Below are 21930 nucleotides of genomic sequence, written 5' to 3'. Positions count from 1 at the left end.
GAGAGAATGCCAAGAGTGTGCAAAGCAGTAATCAAAGCAAAGGATGGCTATTTTGAAGAACCTAAAACATTAAACATGTTCACTTTTTGTTTACTACATAATTCCAAATGTGTTTATTAATGGTTTTGATGCATTCAGTGAGAATCTACAATGTTAATAGTTATGAAAATAAATAAATATACATGATTTACAAATTTCATAAACCCATATTTTGGTCACGATAGAAAACAGAAAACATATCAAATGTTTAAAATGAGAATATGCATCTTCTCATAAAAAATATCAGCTAATTTTGAGATTGATGGCAGCAAAACACCTCAAAAAAGCTGCAATGGAGGCAACAAAAGGCTGCAAATCTCGTTTAGTTCAGTGATTAATACTAAAAAGAAACAGCTGGAGGAACATTTTTGTAACTTTTTAGGTTAATTGTCAACAGGGCAGTAACATGACTGGGTATAAAAGAGCATCTTTGAGAGGTAGTTTCTCTGAAATAAAGATTGGCAGAGGTTCAACGATCTGCAAAAACTGCAAATTGTGGAGCAATTTCAGAATAATGTTCCTAAATGTAAAATAGCAAAGACTCTGAATATCTCCTCATCTACAATAATACCTGATGATATTAAGAGAATCTGGAGAAATCTGTGCAATACTGGATGTCCGTGACCTTCAGGCCCTCTGGCAGCACTGCATTAAAAACAGGCATGATTCTGTCATTCGTGGGCCCAGAAACACTTCCAGAACTCCCTTTCTGTGAACAGATCACAGGTTAAAGCTCTATATTCCACCACTATAGTCTCTGGACCAAAGTTCATTTAAAATGGACTGAAGCAAAGAGGAAAAGTGTTCTGTGGTCAGACAATTTGAAATCTGAAATTCTTTGTGAAAAACATGAACACCCTGCCCTCTGGACTATAAAAGGATAGGGACAAACACGGGTTGTTAACTGAGATTTTGGAGGGTTCAAATTCCTGCATCTCTGATAGTATGGGTGTGCAGTAATACCCGTTACACATCTGGAAACACATAATCAGGTTTTAGAGCAACATATAGTCCCATCTAGATTAAATCTTTTTCATTGAAGACCTGACATATTTCAGCAAGACACTCCTAAACCACAGAATTTAGCTATCACAGCTAGGGATGGGTACCGGTAGTAACCAGACCGAAAAGCAGCGCACATTTCTGTGCTTTATTTCGGTGCTTTTTTTCCCCTGAAATGTCATACACTTTGGATTCCAGCCAATCATTTTACCTTTGCAAGCGTAGTAGGTGGGCCCAGGTACGTACGTTCTTTTAGAGCAGAGCTACAGATTAAAAATGCCCATGGCCAAGCGGTCAAAGTCTGGCTGTACTTCACAGCAAAAGATGCAAACTCACCATCATGCAACAAGTGCTTTAAGGTGACACTGTGCAAAGGAGGTAACTCCTCGAATCTGATGAAACACCTGGTGACGTATAGCATTTTGTTAAAAGCCGAGAAATGCGCCGTATTTGATAGCTTGCTGCGAGACCTCACACCGAGCACATCTACTGCAGGTGTGGTGCCTGTTATCGGACCCCGAATTAGCAACATCCCCCAAAAACCCGAAGATTAGAGTCCTGGCCCCTAGCCCTGCCAGTGTAGCAGAAATGATGACAGATGATGGCAGCCGTTCTTCTCTGCGTGAGTAGCTTAATGTTGTTCGTGTGTAATTTACGTTGAGTAGGCTAGCCACATTATTAAATTAATGCATGTAAGGTGAACTAGCAAACACCGTCGTAGTTACATGCGGCTGTCTTCTTGTTTGATGGCAGATACTCCCTTCACCTGGCCAAAAAGGCTAAAATGACCAAAGAAAAAGTGGAAAACAGCTAAACATGAGAGGTTTTTGGACAAAGTTTGTGTTTTTTCCATTGATTAAGCACTGCTTCCAGCCAAGAGTGATACCACAAATCCCCTGTAGCTGCAGAAAAGGCTAACATTGTTATCTTTTCACAAAAAAACAGCTGAACATGAGAGGTTTTTGGACCAATTTTGTGTTCAACATTCTTTAAGCACCGGTTCGAGCACTGTTTAAGCACCAGCACCGTTTCAAAAGTACCAGTTTGGTACTGGTATCGGATAAAACCTAAACGATACCCATCCCTAATCACAGCAGCATGGCTCCATAGTGGAAGAGTCCAGGTGCTGAAGTGAACTTCCTGCAGTCCAGACCTTCGACAAATTGAAACCCTTGGTGGATCATGACATGAAAAATACAAGAAAGAAGACCTAGCACTGTCGAACAGCTGGAATCCTGTATAAGGCAACATTCCTCTCCTAGAAGTTCAGCAGCTGGTGTCCTCAGTTCCCAGACTGTTGCTACAAGAAGAGAGAATGTGCTTTCCCAACATTTTTGAGACATGTTGCTGACATCAAGTTCAAAGTGGGCTAATACTATTCTTAAAATGGTACATTTAAACATACAATCTGTTTGCAGAGTTATATTGCAAATAAAATATGAGTTTTCTAATCATTCCATTTTGATTTTATTTACATTTTACACAGCGTCCCAGTTGTTTGTTTTTTTCAGATTGAGGTTGTGATACTTGTTGTGCTTGTATGGGCTAAAACTTCACCAAACCTCTGATAATCCACTAAAAAAGCTCTAATCTAATTACTCGACTTTTTTTTTTTAGTTCATCCGGTGAGGTTTTGAATCCATTTCATCTGCTCAAAGGGTCACACTGTTTCCACAAGACACAGAAGAACATGTAATCCTTCAAAGTTTAAGCATGAAACGCACAACTACAGCTGATTTGTGGGATGTGGGAAACACTTGATCGCATTGATCGCAGTAATATGATGGAGACTTATTCAGATCCAGATATCAAAGCTGCTGATGTATTTGCACCATCATTGCTGGCTTATGACGTCACTCTCCATTAATCGGAATGTAATGTTCCTGAATTTGCACTGTACATATGACCATCACCGCAGAGGACAAGCTGAATAAAGAGGACGTAAGTCCCAGCTGACTTTCATAACCCTTGTGACTCTTGTTGAGGTTTGATGCACTTTTAGCACAGCGATATCAACTGCAAGAAACTTTGGCCTATATTTAAAGTTACAATCACATGTGGTCTCAGTTTGGATGAGAATCAGCTTCAGTTAGCAGCACTTAGCCTAAATTAATGACTCACAGGTCTGGCATGACATCAACACCTTGGCATTTTGGTAGCCACTGAAATCATGTCCTCTTTATTTTATTTTAGCTGTTTTATGTGACTTTTGGAAGCTAAAGTAATGATACATTTAATCAACTAATTTGCTAGGTTGTTTTTTTTTAGATTGGGTATGCTTAAATATTGCTACTTCTTCTTTAAAACAAGTTCCTCTGTTTAGGTGACTATAAAGAGCAAAATAGGAAATTAACTTCAAATCAGGCCAAAAAAAACCAACACATTAATAAAACCGTCCCACCCCAAGGTTGAGAATTTGGCAGAGCCCAGCCCAGCATGTGTGTATGTGTGTGTGTACAAATTTTGGGAAATGTCAGCATATGTTATCCCACACTTGTTCTTATTAAAAGGAAACTTGAAACCCCCTCGGTGCTTTGATGACAGCAGTCCACGTGACCTTTTTCCTGCTTTTGGTGCTTTCTGCAGAAAGCCTAAATCCTATTAAATCGGGCACTGAATATCCTCCGGTTACTAAAGTCTCTAACATGATGCCAGATCTGCCGGTCCGATCTGAATATTCTGGCCTTTGTTTATGATTTCGGCTTTAAATAAACCCCTCTCATTTAGAAGAGATCTTGGGAAAGACATGTCTAATCTGATATAAAACTCATCCTGTTTTGGGCGGTTTTCAACAAATCAGTCTTGCTCCCTGAGAAAATGTCTGTAGTTGGATTAAAACCTCTTTGCTAACCTAAATATAATAATAAAAGTGCACTAGTTCATAAATATTTATTCAAGAAAGTGCATCACTTGCATTTTGAACCCTTGTAAGAGGCAGAGCTTTCGCTAGAAGAAAAAGCATCATGATTTTTAAAGAATGAAACTGACAGGATGACACAGAATTGTTAAAGCATTGAAGTAAAATCAAATTAATGTTTAATACTGAGGGAATGTTTTCATTTTGAGGAATGATCCCCGCCCTTCGCAGGTCAGCACCTGTTTCTTTTTAAAATGAAATGAAAACTAGAATACCCAGAACTGCTGACTCGCATTCCCGTAGTCTTTCAGACTATTTTCCTCTTTATAAATTTAATTTCAGAAGCATGTGTGAAAGTCGATGTGTCATCTCCTGATAAACTCGCCCACGAGGGAGTCTGCAGTCAGAGGGGCTTTAACGTGGGACACCGGATGTTCAGGTTACTCATCAGGAGCGGTACTCAGCTTTAACAACATTTGAGTAATGAGTGTGACTGAAGGGAGGTCCTCAGTCTGACAAAATAAATATGATGATGATGTCATTGTGATGTCATCACATTTCATACTGAATGCTTAATGAATGAGTTGAGGGGCCACAGTGTACGTTACATAGTACTGTCACCCCTCGCTGGGTTATATTTGGCTTCCAGGAAGCCAGACTTCCTCTTCTCTTTTTAAAGCGGTCTTTAGGAACAGCTCTCTGTGCTTTCTGAAGGACATTGGCCACTTTTTCATACATTTTCTGTCTACTCCATCTATCTGACCTTTTTCAGAGGAATTTGTGGAAATCATCAATCATTCAAACAAAAAGAAGAAGGAGAAGAAGAAGAAGAAGAAGAAGAAGAAGAAGAAGAAGAAGAAGAAGAAGAAGAAGAAGAAGAAGAAGAAAGTGCTCCTAGCTCAAGAGATGAATCTGTGCTGTCTACTTATAATAGACAACTTAGCAAATAATTACACAAGAACTGGACTGAAAATTAATGCTAACAGGTCACCGACTCCAAATTTGAAATTTTATGATTTGAATGGTTTTTAATATGTATGGCAAAGGTAAGGTGAGACATACAGCAGGTATCTGTAAAATACAGTCAAGAGCAGTGGGCGAAGAGGACTCAATGGCAGAGCTCGGAGAGGTCAACTTAAGTGCATTTATTTACAGTGAAACACCCAGGTGATGTTACAAGTTGTGATGGGGAAACAGGGGCTCCTGGGATGCAAGGATCAGGGGCATCCAAATAATCCAAACTCTCCTCACTCAGCTCAGGCACTCTCTCCAAGCAATCCAGGGAGGGGGAATTCCAGGGAATGTCTGTATACAAAGGAAAGAACAGGGGGCAGGCAAAGAGCACACGCCACACTAAAAAGCTGAGGCTTTACTAACAGCATAGTTGAACAGTCTAGCAAAGAACAAAGCTCAGCCACTCGCCTCCTGATGAGCTCATCTGGAGCAGGTGATTGACTGTTGCAGGTGTGTTCAGCCAGAGGTGGGAACCCGTGATGAGTCCCACCCATGAACACAGACACACAAGCACAGAGAGAGGAGAGGGAGACAGAGAGTAAACAAAGCCTGCAGCAGGCAGCTCAGGAGGACTGAGGGACGATGACACGGTGAGACTGTTTGGTTTAGGGCTACATTTCAGCCGGAGCTGTTGGGGATCTTGTCAAAATCCATCTTGAGCAAAAGGCAGCCAACATGGAAAGAAGAGCTTTGAATGTCCTCCAAGGAGTCTGGAGAAATATTTACTTCACCTGCTACCCTCCTGCTGATCGTCCCATAATCACCCCAGTGTGTATAAATAGTCCTGTCTGCCTCCTTGTCCTAGTCATACTGTTTCTATATTGTTGAAATCTAGTACACATTGTCATGCCTCCCTCAGTAAGGTTGTAATGATCATTGCAAATCTACCCGCATCCTCCCAAATAGCAAACACTAGCTTAATGTTGTGCATATGGTAAACATAGAAAAACTCAACAAATATCAGCATGTTAGTATTGCTCTTGTGAACGTGTGTGAGTAGTCTGTTCCCCCAAACTAATAAAAATGCTCAGAGTGCCCCTTTAAAATTAAAAAATGCACGTGAAGCTCTCAATTTACCGGTCGATCTACGTCCCTACTCTCACCTATGGCCACGAGCTGTGGCCGAAAGAACGAGATCGCGGATACAAGTGGCAGAAATGAGCTTCCTCCGAAGGGTGGCTGGCCTCTCCCTTAGAGATAGGGTGAGACGTTCGGCCATCCGGGAGGGGCTCAGAGTAGAGCCGCTGCTGCTCCACATCGAAAGGAGCCAGCTGAGGTGGTTCGGGCATCTGACAAGGATGCCTCCTGGGCGCCTCCTGGGTGAGGTGTTCAGGGTATGTCCCACCGGGAGGAGGCCCCGGGGCAGACCCAGGACACGCTGGAGAGATTATATCTCTCGGCTGGCCTGGGAACGCCTTGGTGTTCCCCTGGATAAGCTGGAGGAGGTGGCTGGGGAGAGGGAGGTCTGGGCCTCTTTGCTTAGACTGCTGCCCCCGCGACCCGGCCTCGGATAAAGCGGATGAAGATGGATGGAGCTGAGATACCAGGTATCACATTGAGGCTACATTTAAACCACAAAGCTTTAATCTGCCAAGCCCAACATTGTAATTAAAGCATTTTAATGAGGGGTCCAGACACTTGGCATAACTGAAAGTGTCCATCTTTTTGTTGACCGACTTTCATGAAGTTCATGTTGGTAGTTTTTGCATTGCGATGAGTACAAACAGAATAACAATTTTAAACGAAGGGAATCCTTTTGTGGTATTATGAGGGATTACATAACATCGCAATTAATATTTCATCTACTTATTTCTGAAAACATATCTGTCTGATATGTTTGTAAACTTTTATCCTTATCTTTCCTTTGTTTTCAGCATTTGCTCTTTTCTGGCTTCTCTCAACCACCCTTCCTGCAGAGTTTTTCAGAGAACCTCAGCTGTTATTTTAAGAAAATACCACCCAAATCTGTCCTTGAGGGAAAGGCATGACCTCACATTCATCCCCTGAGAGGGAAATTACCATGAACTGTCTGTCCTTCCTATTAGACCTTCTTCAGTCTACAAGGATTCCCATGTAATTGGGCCTCCCAGCGGATGTTAATATATCACCAGTGAATCTGCAGCCTGACCTTTGACTCTGAGATATTGCAGACAAGCCAAGCAGCAGGGAGAGAGCAGAAACACACTCTGAGCAGGTGAGGTGGATCAAAGGTTTTAGTCTTCTGCTTTTAGATTCAAAAAATCTACAATACTACCAGAAGTACTAGAGGGATTGTTTTACAAAATACCTTTGGTTTTCAAATTCTGTTTTGCAGCCAGCAATTGTGACGGGCTCACTGTTTTCACGGGATCCTCTGTCCTGCTTGCGTTGATTTTCTAAGCAGACGTCATCGTGATGGAGACACAGCAAACGGCTGGAAGTTTTCCTGCGCTGAGCCAAACCACTGTCACAGCAAGTATAACAGGTACAAGTGTTTGGTCTCAGCTGACCGTAAGGTTCAAAGTTAATAATGTCAGTAAAGAGTGCTCCCTCCAGAATGACGCAAAGCTGCATGAAAGGCTAACAATGCAAAGCGTGGATGTGCTTAGACTGTAAGCAAAGGCATATTTTACTGCTGTTCAGTTGCAGTGTGTGCTAAACGCCTCTGACTGAGTCTGGCTCTGGATCTATTTTCATCCAGGCTCTTCAAAGTGTTTCCTCTAATCGCTGCACATTTGAAGCAGATACATAAAGCCTCAGAGACTAATTCAGTTCTCAGAAGTTATCTTCAGCTTTCACATCAGCTGCCCAGGTGAACTCCCTTCTGCTTTCTTATTTTTCCACTGGCATTGCATGTTGTGGCACACAGAGCTCATTTCCAGCTGGGCTATTTTGGGCTCAGCTGCCAAGATTCTGATCTTTATGGGATTTTAAAACTAAGCACCAGGAATAAACCTTTAAGTAAAATGAAAATCTTATGAGCTTTTAAAAACAGACTAGCAGTTCTGCCAAAGAGCCACTATTTACTTTAAGTTAGTGGGTCTAAATTGCACTTTCCATGCATAATATAAACAGCGCTGACAATATCACTGTGCTAGGACTTTGGCTGTTAGTCCTAGCACAGTGAGTTTGTTGAGATTTGATGGGAACTGAAAGCTTTTGCAGGTAACGCTTTGTTTTGTTCTTCTGTTATGTCCTGTTCCAGCTGTGGGAGAAACATATGAGCTTACACGGTGGCTGTAAATCATGTGGCACATTTCCAGCTGCAAGAAGCTTTCATGTGAAGCGGATAAATGTCTGTTTATGAGGTGTAAATTTCAACAGTTTAGGCGTTTCCATTTGCAAAGCAGCTGTGTGGTCAGCAAAATGACGGACCGTCAGAGGAACTTTAATCTCCGACAGTAGATATTACATAATCCTTTTTAGAGACGTCTTTGACACATTAACTGCCATCAAGAGCAATCATGATTTTATGAGAATATGATCACTTTAGACTGTAGCTCTCAAATAAAACCCACAGCCACTTTATAAGGTACACCTCTTTAACTGTTCATTAACACATATCTATTCAGCCAATCACACGGCAGCAGCTCGGTGCATTTTGGCAAGTAGACATGATCAAAATGAACTGCTGAGACTCAAACCGAGCATTAGAATCAAGCAGAAAGGTGACCTATGCAACTTTGAATGTTGGCGCTTATCTACTGGGATTTTTCCCATATGGCTTTCTCTGGAAAGGAGAAAATATCCATAGAGCGGCAGTTCTGAGCAAAAGGGTCTTGCTGATGACAGAGGTCAGAGGAGACTGGTCAGATGCAAAGGGAGCCAAAAGCAGACTCCAAAGGCAGGCGGGAATAAAACACAAAGCACTTGAATGATGGCTAGTTTGCAATCCAAAATTAAAATCTGTGAAAGAAAAACAAATGTAATCCAATTTACTGCGAATAAATGGGAGAAGACAACAGAGACGCAAAGACAAAAAGCAAAAGGAAGGCAAGCGCAATAAATACACAAAGGGTTCATTTGAGGAAATAGAAACGGGGGAAATGAGACAGCTGAAACCGACATGAATAATGACACAAAGGACGTGAAACTAAATGCAAGGACACAGGAGACAAATGCATACACACAACAACTTTACACTAAAGGAAACACAAGAAACTCTTTTTTTTAAACTAAGAGCATGAAAATAACTAACAAATCTTCTAAATAATCACAACATTGGGGAAAAAAAACTCAAATAAAGAAAGCTTGTTACATAGTTGCGTACAGTAGCTTGTTACAACCAAGCTACTGTACGCAGAAGAGCTCTGAACTTACAGTAGCAGACCACACCTTGGAGCCAAGAGCAGGAAACTGAACCACAGTTCACACAGGTTCACCAAAAACAGACAACACAAGACTGGAAAAGCATTGCCTGGTTTGATGAGTGTCAGTTTCTGTTGTTCACATGATAGGGTCAACATTTTGCATAAACAACATGAAAACATGGGGCAAACCTGCCTTATATCAACAGTTCAGGCTGCTGAACAGCTCGTTGATGTGATGGTGTGGGGGGATATTTTCTTGGCACACTTTGGGCCCCTTATTACCAACTGAGCATCGTTAAACAGCCACAGCTTACCTGAGTATTGCTGCTGACCATGTCCATCCCTTTATAACTACAGAGTACAATGATGGATTTATGATCTTAAACTGGTTTCTTGAACACGAAAATGAGTTGTTGGTACTCAAATGGGCTCCACAGTCAGCACAACATTGCTACAACTGACCTAAAGCAGCTCTGCACCTTTTGTAGTTAATATTTTCTAGACAAAGTGCTTTACAGTTTCAAATAAAACACAAGGCACAGAAAATCACAAGTTTTAAAGCCATGTGAGTTGCATCTGATCTGGAACAAAAGCAATTTCTGAATAAAGTTGCAATTAAGGTTTTCGAGAAATGCAATCTCAGTGATTCTGACTTTAATCAGAAGAAAACTATGTCTTAAATTAAAGTATCTGCCAAGTTGCGAAATATTCCAAGACTTTCACTCATTCGAAGCATGATTCAAAGCTCTTGGGAAAAGATTCCGGTCTACGTTATCAAACACTGCTTAAGTCAGAAGCGGCTAAGAGCAGAAGAGCAAGTGTGATTAAAAAGATGTCGGACCCTGAAGTGAATATTGGATTTCTTTTATTGTGATTTATATTTTTTTATTAAGGTTTCAAAAACAGGCATTCACAGTATGTACATCACGTAAGCATACTTCTTGCTTAGGTTATCTGCCTGAGATACCAAAATAGTATTTTAATTTACATCCAAGTCATAAAGAAAGAATATTTACAACTATAGAAGCAATTGAAACAATCAGATAATCCAAAATAAGAAAACAAACAAAACCAACAAACAAAACAAAACAACAAAAGAACAAAAAAAAAAACAAAAAAAAAACACAGATGTATTGGTAGGGGGTGATCCTATAAATATATACTCTCATACGTCACCGTTATTGGTTTGTGAAAATAAAATCTGGCCTATGAGGTGTGATATATTTGACCCAGTTTTCCCAGTATGATGTAAATTTCTCCAGCTTGTGGTTAACAGAAGCTGTTATCTTTTCCATGTTATAGATTTCCATTGTGATTTCCATCCATGTACTTATGTTTGGGCTCTCCGGGGATAACCATTTTCTGGTGATATTCTTTTTACAGGCCACCAGTAGAATATTTACTAAATGTTTATCATATTTAGGCCATTCCTGAGGTATATATCCAAAGAACATAATCTTACTCTCGAGGGGTATTTCACATTTAAAGATATCCTGTAAGGCATTATGTATTTCTCTCCAATAATCCCTCAAGATAGAGCAGTCCCAGAAAATGTGGTAGTGATTTGCACTTTGATTTCCACAGTTCCTCCAACAAGCAGGGGAATTATCATCATAATGAGACTTCTGAGAAGGTGTTGTAAAGTATCTAATTAGGCACTTCCAGCCAAATTCCCTCCACTTTTGTGAGCTAGTACACATCCACTGATACCTCCATATTGCCGTCCATTCTTCCTCTAATATTTTTATCCCTCCTTCCTTCTCCCATTTTGTTCTAATATATGAAGTCGAATATGGTTTCAAATCCATTAGACCCTTATACAGACATGATACAATTCTATCAATAGTTTCTGAGTTATAGCTTTTTATAAACAATTCCATCAAGCGTGTGTTTGTCATTGTTACATTTCTCATCTTCATGTCAGCACAGCCTTAACTGCAAATATCGATAGAAGTCTTGTTTTTCTAATGAAAATGTCTTTCTAAGCGTGTCGAAGCTGAACAATTTTCCATCTTTCATTATACTACACAGGGCTGTTATGCCCTTACCTATCCAGTCCTTGAATCTAGAATCCAATTCATTAGGCTTGAACTCTGAGTCGTAAGCACACCATTTAAGAACTGTAATATTGGTTTCGAGTTTATATTCCTTTATAATAGTTTGCCATGTTTTAAGGGTTCTTTTCACCCACAGGTTATCAATGTTTTTATATTATAGGTTTGTAAATTTTTGTCAGCTAGAGTTGCCTGAATAGGAATAGACAGCATTTGTTCCTCAATGGTTTTCCATTGGGCAGTGTATGATGGGTTACACCAGCGTATTATTGCTCTCATCTGCGCTGCAAAGTAGTAGTATCTGAGGTCAGGGAGGCCCCATCCTCCCTTTTGCTTAGCCAGCTGTAGAGTTTTGAGGCGAACCCTTGGTCTTTACCTTGCCATATATATCTAGATAACATTTTGTCCCACTCATTAAATTGACTTTGGTTAATCTCTATTGGTAGGGTTTGAAATAGATACAAAAATCTTGGTAATACATTCATTTTAATAGAATCAATTCTTGAATTAAAGCTAAAGAAAGGAATTAAGTTCCATCTTACTATATCTTCCTTTATTTTTTTGTATAAGGGTAGGTAGTTCTGTTCAAATAATTTTGTAAGATCTTTCGGTAAATTTATGCCTAAATATTTAAAAGACTCCGTTTGCCATACCAGGGGATAACTACATTTTATTTCTTCTGGTGGGCTATAATTATATGAGAGTAGCTGGGTTTTACCTATATTAATTTTATAGCCTGATAATTGGCCGTATTGTTCAAATGATTGCATCAGTTTGGGTAAAGAATATGTTGGGTGTCCAAGGTAGACCAAAATGTCATCCGCGTAGCAAGCCAGTTTATATTGCATCCCTTTGAGAATATTGGATTTCATGGGCTGTAAAGTCCAAAGCATTCACAGATGTCTGTTATCTGAGCCAACAGAAGCAACATATTTATAAGTTCTGATCTTATCCAGTTCTCTTAACGATGCTATGACTGCTCAGCACTGGTATTTTCCTACGGTGTAAATCAAAGTACGACAGCCTGTGTTAGCTGGGAAATTGTTACCAAGCACCCCGATGAAGGCCACAAGTTGAAACGGGCTGGTCAAGCAGCAAAGTTTATACCACGAGTGTTGCAGGAGCTTCGACTTCTTTAGAGGACCAAAACTACCAAATTCTCACAAGAAAACTATAAATCAGAACTGATGAGTTCATGAGGTGTGACACAGATTGGTAGTTCAACTTTTATTTGCCAGTGTAGCTATAACTTCTAAATGTCATCCACTGTAGCCGTTTATAGCTGGAATGTGTGTCTTCAAATGAACACATGGAAATAAAAAATTAATATAGAAGACTTGCACACAAACTGGTGAAGTGAAAGCTCCTTATTGATTTGATATGTAAAGAAACCCAACGCACCTTTCCTAGAGGCCTGAGCATGTCAGTGCAGGGGTTGATCTGACCGTGTCAGCAGAAATAGTCCATTGACAACAACAGAGAGGTGAGGCATTTCTATACCAACGGCAGTGAAAGCTACCTGGACAATTCTGCTAACACGCTTCCTGTTTAGTTGTGATGCACTTTGTGATCTTTGTCTCAAAAGGTCATATAGAAATAAAATTGTACTTATTTATATTGCTTAATTTATGTCACCCATAGGGCATGAGTGGAGACTGAGTGGAGAGTCAGTCATTTGCTATGGGCTTCACGGTCACCAAATGTCAGCCCAGCTAGACACTGGGCAGGTTTCTGGGCTGATCTCTTGAGAAAAATATCCTGCAGTCCAGCATCAAATCAAGCCATCAGATAGCTGCGGCTCCCTAAGCCTGGTTCTGACAGAGGTTAAAAGGGAGTTCTTCCTTCCCACTGTCGCAGAGGGCTTGTTAGAAGGGTCATCAACTGCTTTGGGTTTTCTCTGTATTATTGTCGATTGTTTACTTTAACATATAAAACACATTGAGGCAACTGTTGTTGTGATTTGGAACTATAGAAATAAAACTGAAATGAGCTGAATTGTGTTGATTTCCCTTTAATTTGTTGCCAGTCTGTAGCTTTGTGTCGGTCTGTTTGTGTTCACCTTCGAACTAAACAGTGACTAAAATCCCGTAAAACTGTTACGTGACGCAAATGAAGCCGTTTAGGAGTCGACCTTTGCTACAGTCACACTTTTGCATTATTGCTAAATTACCTGTTTCATGTCGGGAAATGGATTGAAACACTGACTCGGCATCAGTTAGATGCTTGCTCTGCAGTTTGCTTACACACAAGGAACGCCCTGTGTACACATACTCATACTTTTAGATACATACACACAAATATTTACTCATATAAACCACAAATACTGCAATCTTTGTAAACACATGATTTGAAGGCGTGCGGACATCAAATACACAAATACACATAGGTTTTAGTGAAATTGTGACACACAAACATTATCCTAAATCCGTTAATTAACCAAAATATACACATGTAAGAATTTCCGTGCTCTCACACAAATTCATCCTCATAATAATTTGACCCTTTATGTCCTCTCTTTGTGGTTCCCAGGGGCTACCATGGTATCCATGGATACTATGTCTCGTTTCCATGGGGAAGGAGTTCGCTACAAAGCCAAGCTGATTGGCATGGACCCAGTACCCGACGCACTCGGAGAAAAGATGTGCAGAGACTCCATGATGAAACTAAAGGTAGTCCACCGCCAAAGTAAACTGACTTCTGTCTGCTCTTGATTAAACTGGTTGATTTCCTGTAAGATCAATCTTCATTTTTTCACTTTATCAGAGAAAAAAATCAAAGATAAACACCAGACGTTTAATATTTCATGACTGCTGAGATTAATGTTATCATTTGGAGCTACTTGTATTTCACAGACCAATATTTTTTTAAGCATCACAGCAAAAGTATTTAAAAGCTACGTCAAGATCTGGGAGGAAATATTTTTTCTGTCCTTCTGTCCATTTCGGTCAGCGCTCAGATGTCTCAATATCTAATGGAGGATTTGCATGAAAGTTATCACAGACATTTTTGGTTCCAAGATAAAAATGAAAAATAAGAAAGTCCTTGTTGTCTTGTGGTGACCCTTCCATCTAAAAAGAAAAGAATAAATCTTTAAAGTAAGTAAGCAACAGAAAAGAAAATCATGTGCTATACTGTACTTAAAGATCCCAATCTTAAGTATTCAGATTCAGTAGTGTTGACAGTTAGAACTTACTTTCTTTAATGGGTGGCTGTAGCTCAGGTGGCAGAGCAGGTCAGCCACTAATCAGAAGGTCGGTGGTTCGATCCCGGGCTGCATGTCAAATATCCTTGGGCAAGATACTAACCCCGTGTTTCCCTACTGGTGGTGGTCAGAGGGCCCGGTGGCGCCTGTGTCCGGCAGCCTTGCCTCTGTCAGTGTGCCCCAGGGCAGCTGTGGCTACAATGTAGCTTGCCATCGCCAGTGTGTGAATGGGTGAATGACTGAATGTAGTGTAAAGCGCTTTGGGGTCCTATGGACTAGAAAAGCGCTATACAAATGCAGGCCATTTACCATTCTGTCTTCTGTTTTAGTTTTTTAACCATAGACTGTATATAAAAGAAGGCCAAAGCCACTACACCGTTTGGTTTACTGACTCCGTTTTTGACTTGAGCTCTGCAGGTCATTATAAAGATCTGCCTTGCTTTTAAAGTGAAAACAAAACATCACATGTGTTAAGGTTAATTTACACCTCAGAGCCCTACTCTAAAAAACTGTCACAGCGAAAGAAAAGACACTAAACTGGCAGTTCAATTACAACTCAAACATTACATTACATATAACATTACAGCTAACAAAGGCAGCTGGCCAACAAAGAAGAGCCACTGAGTGCTTACATCACAGAAGCCTCTGTGATGTAAGTTAACCCCTTAGCAGTCCTACAAATTTACAATTAGTCCCCTAAACCATCCAATGTACCGTGGGCGGTACGTCCGACTGCTAACAGGTTAACACGTATTGTTTCATGCACATTTTTTATGCACAGTCTATGATATGAGTCATACGTAGGAAAAGCTCCTGATTGCTGTTTGTTTCAGTGGAAGAGCATGCATCAGTGAGTTCAGATCTTAAAGTTTTTCTTTGTGTTTGAGTTTATTTGCTAACTACAAGGTTTTAAATACTCACAGACTGCAGACTGAAAACTGTCAGAAACAGACTCGATGTGTAGTTTTTGGACCTTTGTAGACCTTTCTGATGGCATTTGAATTTGACAAAGCATTATTATTAAATATTTTTTAAAAAGAAACTCTTCCTTAACACAGTTTTAACTCTATGTTTGATCAATGAGCAGTGTCTTTGTTTTTTCAGAAAGAAAATGAGTTGTGGGAACATTCCTGCTGTGGAAAAATGGCTTGTAATGCCTCTGACATCCTGTTGACTCCTGACGTGTTCTTCTAATCTCAAAGGACTTTGCATGATGCAGTGAGAGTTTGTTTGGAGAAGCGCGCCACAGCTTTTGTAAAACGTCAAAAAGGGGGGGAAACAATAATAAACGATAAACAGACAGGTCCACGGGGAACGGACAGAGCGAGGTCACAATCACTCAAAATTGCGACCTGTCAAGACCGTCAGTGTCAGCATGCATCTAATGTAGTGTGAATAACTTTAAACTGCAATCAGCGATCACACACACACTGCTTTGAATATAAATGTTTATACCATACACAATACATTACAACACAGTTAGAAGAAACACACTAAGGCACTGGTGTGAGTCACCGATCGCAGTCACAGGAAGGACATCATAGTAACGAGTATAAAAATACAGACGGCAGGAGCCAAACCACAAATCACTCAGCAAATAGAATCAAAGAGTGAACTTTGTGCAGGTAACTGTGGAGTAGCTCAGGATGCGTTTTACACAGATCTGACTGCTGTGAAGGCCAATTCAGGGTCTCTGGGTGATTGTTTGAGAGCAACTGCAGAATAGCAGCTTTGCATATGAATAATGTAAGCTGTGTACAGTACTGTGCAAAGGTCTCGAGCCATGCCTGATGTTTGTCAAGACCAGTTTTAAAAAACCGCGAGAACATCTGGCTGCTTGGAAGTGTGACTCAAGACTTTTGCACGGTATACTTGTTGCATGTTTTGAGACCTATATATTTTATACAATTTAAATATAATAATTTATCAATAAAATGTGTATAATGCTGAGAAGAGGACACCTTTATGAAATATAATATAAAAAGCAACCTGCGAAAACCACCCAAACCACACACTCAGCAATAGCAAAGACAGCTTCCAGTAGGAAAAAGTGCTTAGAAAACCTGCCCAGATCGATTGGGACTGAAACAGATCCACTGCCAATGTTTTTGTGGCTGTAAATCATGGATTAAAACAATTTCACAAAGTAAACCATCAAAGAAAGCACTTACTTTTTTGTTAGCAGCAATAATCTGTACATCCTGGTTTGTAAGAGGTCCTTTCAGCAGACCGCTTCTGGCTGCAGATACAATGTTCCCTCCGGCTGTCCCGGCATGCTTACTGGTTGTGTTACATCAATCGTAGACACAATGACTGTGAAATATGTCAGAACTGCTCTGTCGATTAATTAGTTTAGCTTTACTCCTTAATGTGAGATTCATCTCGCTTTTTATGTGTGTTCTGACTTATCTCATTGGAATATATGTCTGTCATTTCATGTTTACTTCTTATTCAGCTCACCTGTGCTGTGCTGTTGTGTGAATGTGTGTGTGCTAAAGGGCTTTGAGGTAGCAGGAAGGAAACAGGGAATCCACAAGAGGAGAATTTGGTTGAAAATTTCCTCCAGTGGCTTGAAAATTCTGGATGAAAGGACCGGGGTGAGTCAAGCAAGGGATTTCCCAACGTGTGTTGTGTTGTCCTCAAATTGTAGCGCCCCCTTTAGGTTGATAGTTAGTCTTAAAATGACTGTGATTCTTCAGTGGACAGTTCATGCTTGGATTGCATAATAAAAGTATTTTATTACACTGCAGTTTTTTTTTCCCAAAACTGGAAAATCTTAAGAGGTGGAGATGATATTTACACAAGTGCTGAGGATCAGTATCATAAAGCTGTTCTTATTTTGGTGGTTAGAGTTTCTTTTATAATAAATAAAAGATAAATCCTCATTTCAGGCTGTTCTTCACGACCATGAGAGGAGCAGGATCAGCTCTTTGACCAAAGATGAGTCTGACCCCAGAGCTCTGGCTTACATCTACCAGCATCAAGACAACTACATCCTCTTCTACATCAAGATGGCTAACCTGGTAACGAAACACAGTACTAAAGCAGAAACAGGTGGTGTTATTAAATACTGCTAATATTAATGCTAATACTGCTAATACTGCCACATAACATATAAACATTTAATAGATTATTATATAAAAATGATTTAATAAGTCATTTATAAGCAAAAGTGTTTACCATAACTCCTCCAGTGGGCACATATAGCAAGTATAGTTGTTTAAGCACATAAAAAAATGCTGAGCCACCGCAATGCAATTTAATGCTGACATGATTTATCAGCATTATTTAACTTCATTTAACCATCAAACCATCCATTCTCTTCAGCTTATCAGGGTCACAGGGGGGCTGGACCCTATCGCAGCTGTGAGAGGTGGGGTACAGAATGGACCAGTAACCTTCTGATATATTTAAAAAAATTAGATGAAATTCAAATGAATTCAATTTTATTTATACAGCGCCAAATCACAACAACAGTCGCCTCAAGGTGCTTTATATTGTAAGGTAGACCCTACAATAATACATACAGAGAAAAACCCAGGAATCCTATGACTCCTATGAGCAAGCGCTTTGGCGACAGTGGGAAGGAAAAATTGCCTTTAAACAGGAAGAAACCTCCAGCAGAGCCAGGCTCAATGAAAATATACATTTTCATGCAGGAGGCATTTTTTTGCAATTTACTGCTCACGGTAGCAGTGCATGTTTGACAGATTCAGTCTGGATGGAGGAGAGAAACCTCAATTTCTGTGCAGTGTATTTATCTGTGTAGTATTAAAGTTCATTCTACATAAATACAGTTAGCTTGCTCGAGCAGCATTCTAAACAGCTGGTCCGAAACTGTTTTTATCATTTACGGAATATTTCAAAATTCAGACTAATGGTGTCAAAGCCTGAACTTGAGATGATTATTCATGCTTTTATTTCCTCCTGTTTAGACTACTGTAGTTGTGTCTTTTTACTTGTTTTAACAAATCAGCCTTAAATCGTCTTCAGACTGTGCAGAATGCTGCAGCCCGTCTCTTAACAGGCACCAAGAGAAGATCTCATATTACTCCAGTTTTAGCCTCCCTTCACTGGTTGCCTGTAAGTTTTAGGTTTCATTTTAAATTTTTAGTTCTAACCTTTAGGGCCCTACATGGTCAAGCTCCCCAATATTTATCTGACCTGCTGAAACCACATTCATCTTCTCGAGCTTTAAGCTCATTAGATGAGAGACTGCTGGTGGTACCGCGCACTCGTTTTAACCCTCTTGAGGCAGGCGTTGCCGATTTGCAACAGTTAAAAACTAACAACCTGATTACCCCACAAACATATTTTATGAGTTTTTTTTTACTCAGAAGTACCACTGCAGGACTTGGTTGTGCATTAGCAACAAAAAGTTTAATTTGAGCCTGAGAGGGTTAAAACTCGTGGTGATCGTGCCTTTCAGACTGTGGCACCACGGTTGTGGAATTCTCTTCCACTGTCTCTACGCTGCACGGACTCCATTGATTCTTTTAAAAAAAACAGCTGAAGACATTTTTATTTAGAAAAGCATTTGAATAATTTCCTCCTTTGTTTTTTTTTATTGTTTTATTGTATTTCATTGCTGTTTTATTTACTGTTACATTGTTTTATATTTCCATTTCTTGTGTTGTAAAGCACTTTGTGATTTTTATCTGTGAAAAGCGCTATATAAATACATTTTACTTACTTACTTACATTCTCCTCAAAACAGGCATGCAAAGCAAACTTTAAAAAGCCAGCTCATCGTGAACGAGAATGATTGTCACTATAGTTTGTTTTGCATGTGGCTGCATTGGCCTGTTAAGAGTTTGCACATCAGTAAGATGTTTTATCTGTGTCTCTCAGGCACATCCAGTGTTCCTCGACATCCAGGAAGTTTGTCAGCATGTGGACCGAGAGATCTCGCAGCAGCCTGCAGAGACACCAACACAAGTCAGAAAGAAGTTGTTGTTGTTTTTTGTCCCTGTGCTTTTGGTTGGTTTATTTGTTAGCTTTCACTCACCACTGTTGGGTTTTTTTTCTGTTTCAGGGCGCTTCTTTACTGGTTCTACACAAGAGCTCAGCAGCAGAGGTTCATTATTTTTAATCATCTTCACTTTTTCTAAATGAAGGTGATCCCAAATTTAAACAAAATATTTCTGTGTTTTTATACATGGACTTGCTTACTTTACAGGAACCAGCTCTTGAAGATCTGTTCAGCCCACGGCCAGATGTTTCATCACAGCAGACAAAGCAGGTATAAAACAACAATACAAGTTTTTATGTGAGATAACAGCCATATTTCACATGAAATAGCTGACAAAAGCAAGTGTCCAAAGTTGGGTTGAAATGGTAGGAGGCTAAGCAGCAGTGTCTCCCAGTTTCTGATTTTTCCCAGGGGATCCTGAAGTTGTCCCAGATTAGATATGCGATCTCTCCAGTTGATTGTGGTTTTACCCTGGGGTCTCCAAACCTCCAAAGGGAGGCTTGTCCGAACTCCTCGTCCCCTCTCTCAGGCTGAGCGCAGCCTGCCTGAGGAGGAAAGTCATTTTAGACACTTGGGTTCATGACCTTACTCTTTTGGTTATTCGTGACTATTTTTAGTTTAGTTTATATTATTTTCACAGTTAGTTTCTTTAATAAATTGTGATTTTATAGTGCTATATGTATACATCTTTCTTGTATACTTGTATATGATATTATTTGTATATTATACTTTTACAGGTGCTCAGTGTGTTTAAGTTTAACTTTTTAACTAAAGTCTAGCTTTGATCCTAATTAATAATTTTTTTCACCCCCAGTGTCACTTATTAGTTTAGTTGTAGCTCATTATAATAGCTTTGGTGCAGCATTATGGAATCTCGCAAAATAAGACGATTGTAATACAGCTACACTTCTGTCTCCTCACTTTTAGGTAACATGTAGGTGAGAATTTATATTTTATTCTCTCCTTGTTTCTGCCAGCAGCCCTCATCCACCAATGAGCTGATGGAAGTGTTTTCGACCCCACTGGGGGAGCCTCTGGCACAAACTCAGATCCCAGGTATCAGTAAACATAAGGACGCGTTCCTCTTAAAAACAGCAGATTTGTAATAACAGTACACCTCATAGTGTAGCGCTATTTGAAAAACAAAAACTATTTTTCTCCTCCGTCAGAGCCTCCACAGCAACAGCAAGTGCTCTCCAGCTCGCAGATTCTCTCTATGTTCCCCACACATCCTGTAGGTGGCTCTCCATACTCATCCCCCACATACCCTCCAGCCAGCATGCCTTGGGGCCAGCAGGCGCTTCCAGGAAACCAGTGGGCGGCCCCGTGGCCCACTGCACCTGGCAACATTTCACCATGGGCACCACCAGGTGTCACAGTATCCCCTACATTAAGCCAGGCTCCCAGCATGGCCAACCCTGTGCCCGGTTTCATGATGGGAGGAAACGCAGCCCCTACGCCCTCTGGTGTTAACAGCTACTCCACCCCTTTAAACTCCTTAAACTCCACCCCTATAGGAACAACAACAGCGCCACTGTCAGTGTCCTCACCCTTGGAGAACCCCTCCCTCCTTTGAAATGAGTGTAGAAATATGAATTTATTGAGTTCATGTTTTGTTTTTAGAATTTTTAGTAAAAGAAAACACCACCACACACCTACAATGAAGCTCTAAATTATAGCACCAATATTCTTATATCATTCATTTTCTTATATATTTAACTACTTCAAGGGCTGCCATGAGATGAGAGGTGGAGAGGTTTCAAGTCCTTCACAGGGGCTAACAGAGATAGACAGACAACAGTTCGTGCTCATATCCACACCTACGGCTGATTTTGAGTCACCTGTAAACCTAAACTGACTCTAGAAGCCAGAGAGCCCGTAGAGAACCACACAGGCACGACCATGAGCACGCAAACGCTACTCAGAAAGCCCCCAGACTGAGCCTGAATCCTCTTGCTGTGAGCCAACAGTGTTGACTCATTCACCAATATTGTAAACTGAAGTACAGTTATGGTACAAAGTTTACATCCACTCAGCATGGGCATGAATATTGTGGTAATTTGGAGGTTTTAATCATTTATTTGAACAAGAATTGCGTGCACAAGTTTGAATTTATTTTGGGGGTGGGTTTCAAAAATATACATACACAACCATTAATATTTGGTGAAACGTTCCTTAGCAGGTTGCACCTCAATCAGACCCTTTTGGTAGCCATCATCAAGCATTTAGCATAATTCTGACTGGACATTTAACCATTCTTCTTGGCAGAATTTATAGACTTCAGAGTTCAGTTAATTTTGTTCGTTTCCTGGCATGGATCCACCTGTTGAGTGTAGTCCGCATATTTTCAATAGGGTTGAGGTCAGGGCTTTGGGAAGGTCATTTAGTTAGCCTGCTTTATCCATTAGGATCACTGTCCTGTTGGAACATCCAGTTGTGTCCAAGTTTCAAGCATCTAACTGTTGATTAGAGATTAATTTGATGAGCTCAGAGGTAGTGCT

The 21930-nt window shown here is 40.2% G+C and overlaps 1 protein-coding gene across 2 annotated transcripts; it reads left to right on the top strand.

Moving 5' to 3' along the window:
• The first annotated feature begins 7066 nt into the window (after positions 1-7066).
• On the top strand, positions 7067-21836 carry LOC102205884 (disabled homolog 1-like). Of its 2 annotated transcripts, none has more exons than XM_005730253.2 (10): positions 7067-7106; positions 7227-7376; positions 13785-13924; positions 16956-17054; positions 17349-17480; positions 19309-19395; positions 19493-19534; positions 19637-19699; positions 20410-20485; positions 20599-21836. In XM_005730253.2, exons 2-10 carry the CDS (start codon positions 7307-7309, stop codon positions 21003-21005), a joined length of 1116 nt encoding a protein of 371 aa, XP_005730310.1. In that variant the 5' UTR covers positions 7067-7106; positions 7227-7306; the 3' UTR covers positions 21006-21836. The 2 variants fall into 2 exon arrangements, with proteins under 2 accessions (XP_005730310.1, XP_005730309.1); XM_005730252.2 differs by having other exon boundaries at positions 20407-20485.
• Positions 21837-21930: the final 94 nt, after the last annotated feature.

Source organism: Pundamilia nyererei, unplaced genomic scaffold (assembly GCF_000239375.1).
Source record: "Pundamilia nyererei isolate P.nyererei 1_Seehausen unplaced genomic scaffold, PunNye1.0 scaffold00036, whole genome shotgun sequence".
Taxonomy (NCBI): domain Eukaryota; kingdom Metazoa; phylum Chordata; class Actinopteri; order Cichliformes; family Cichlidae; genus Pundamilia; species Pundamilia nyererei.
The sequence above is the reverse complement of the archived record's forward strand: the minus strand, read 5'-3'. Positions and strand labels throughout refer to the sequence as shown.

Bases quoted from the DNA above. Each gene is read 5' to 3' on its own strand.
- LOC102205884 (XM_005730252.2), top strand. From the start codon at position 7,307: ATGGAGACACAGCAAACGGCTGGAAGTTTTCCTGCGCTGAGCCAAACC. The intron at 19,396-19,492 runs GTCAGAAAGAAG...TTTCTGTTTCAG, and splicing joins CTGCAGAGACACCAACACAA to GGCGCTTCTTTACTGGTTCT. The intron at 20,486-20,598 runs GTATCAGTAAAC...CTCCTCCGTCAG, and splicing joins GGCACAAACTCAGATCCCAG to AGCCTCCACAGCAACAGCAA.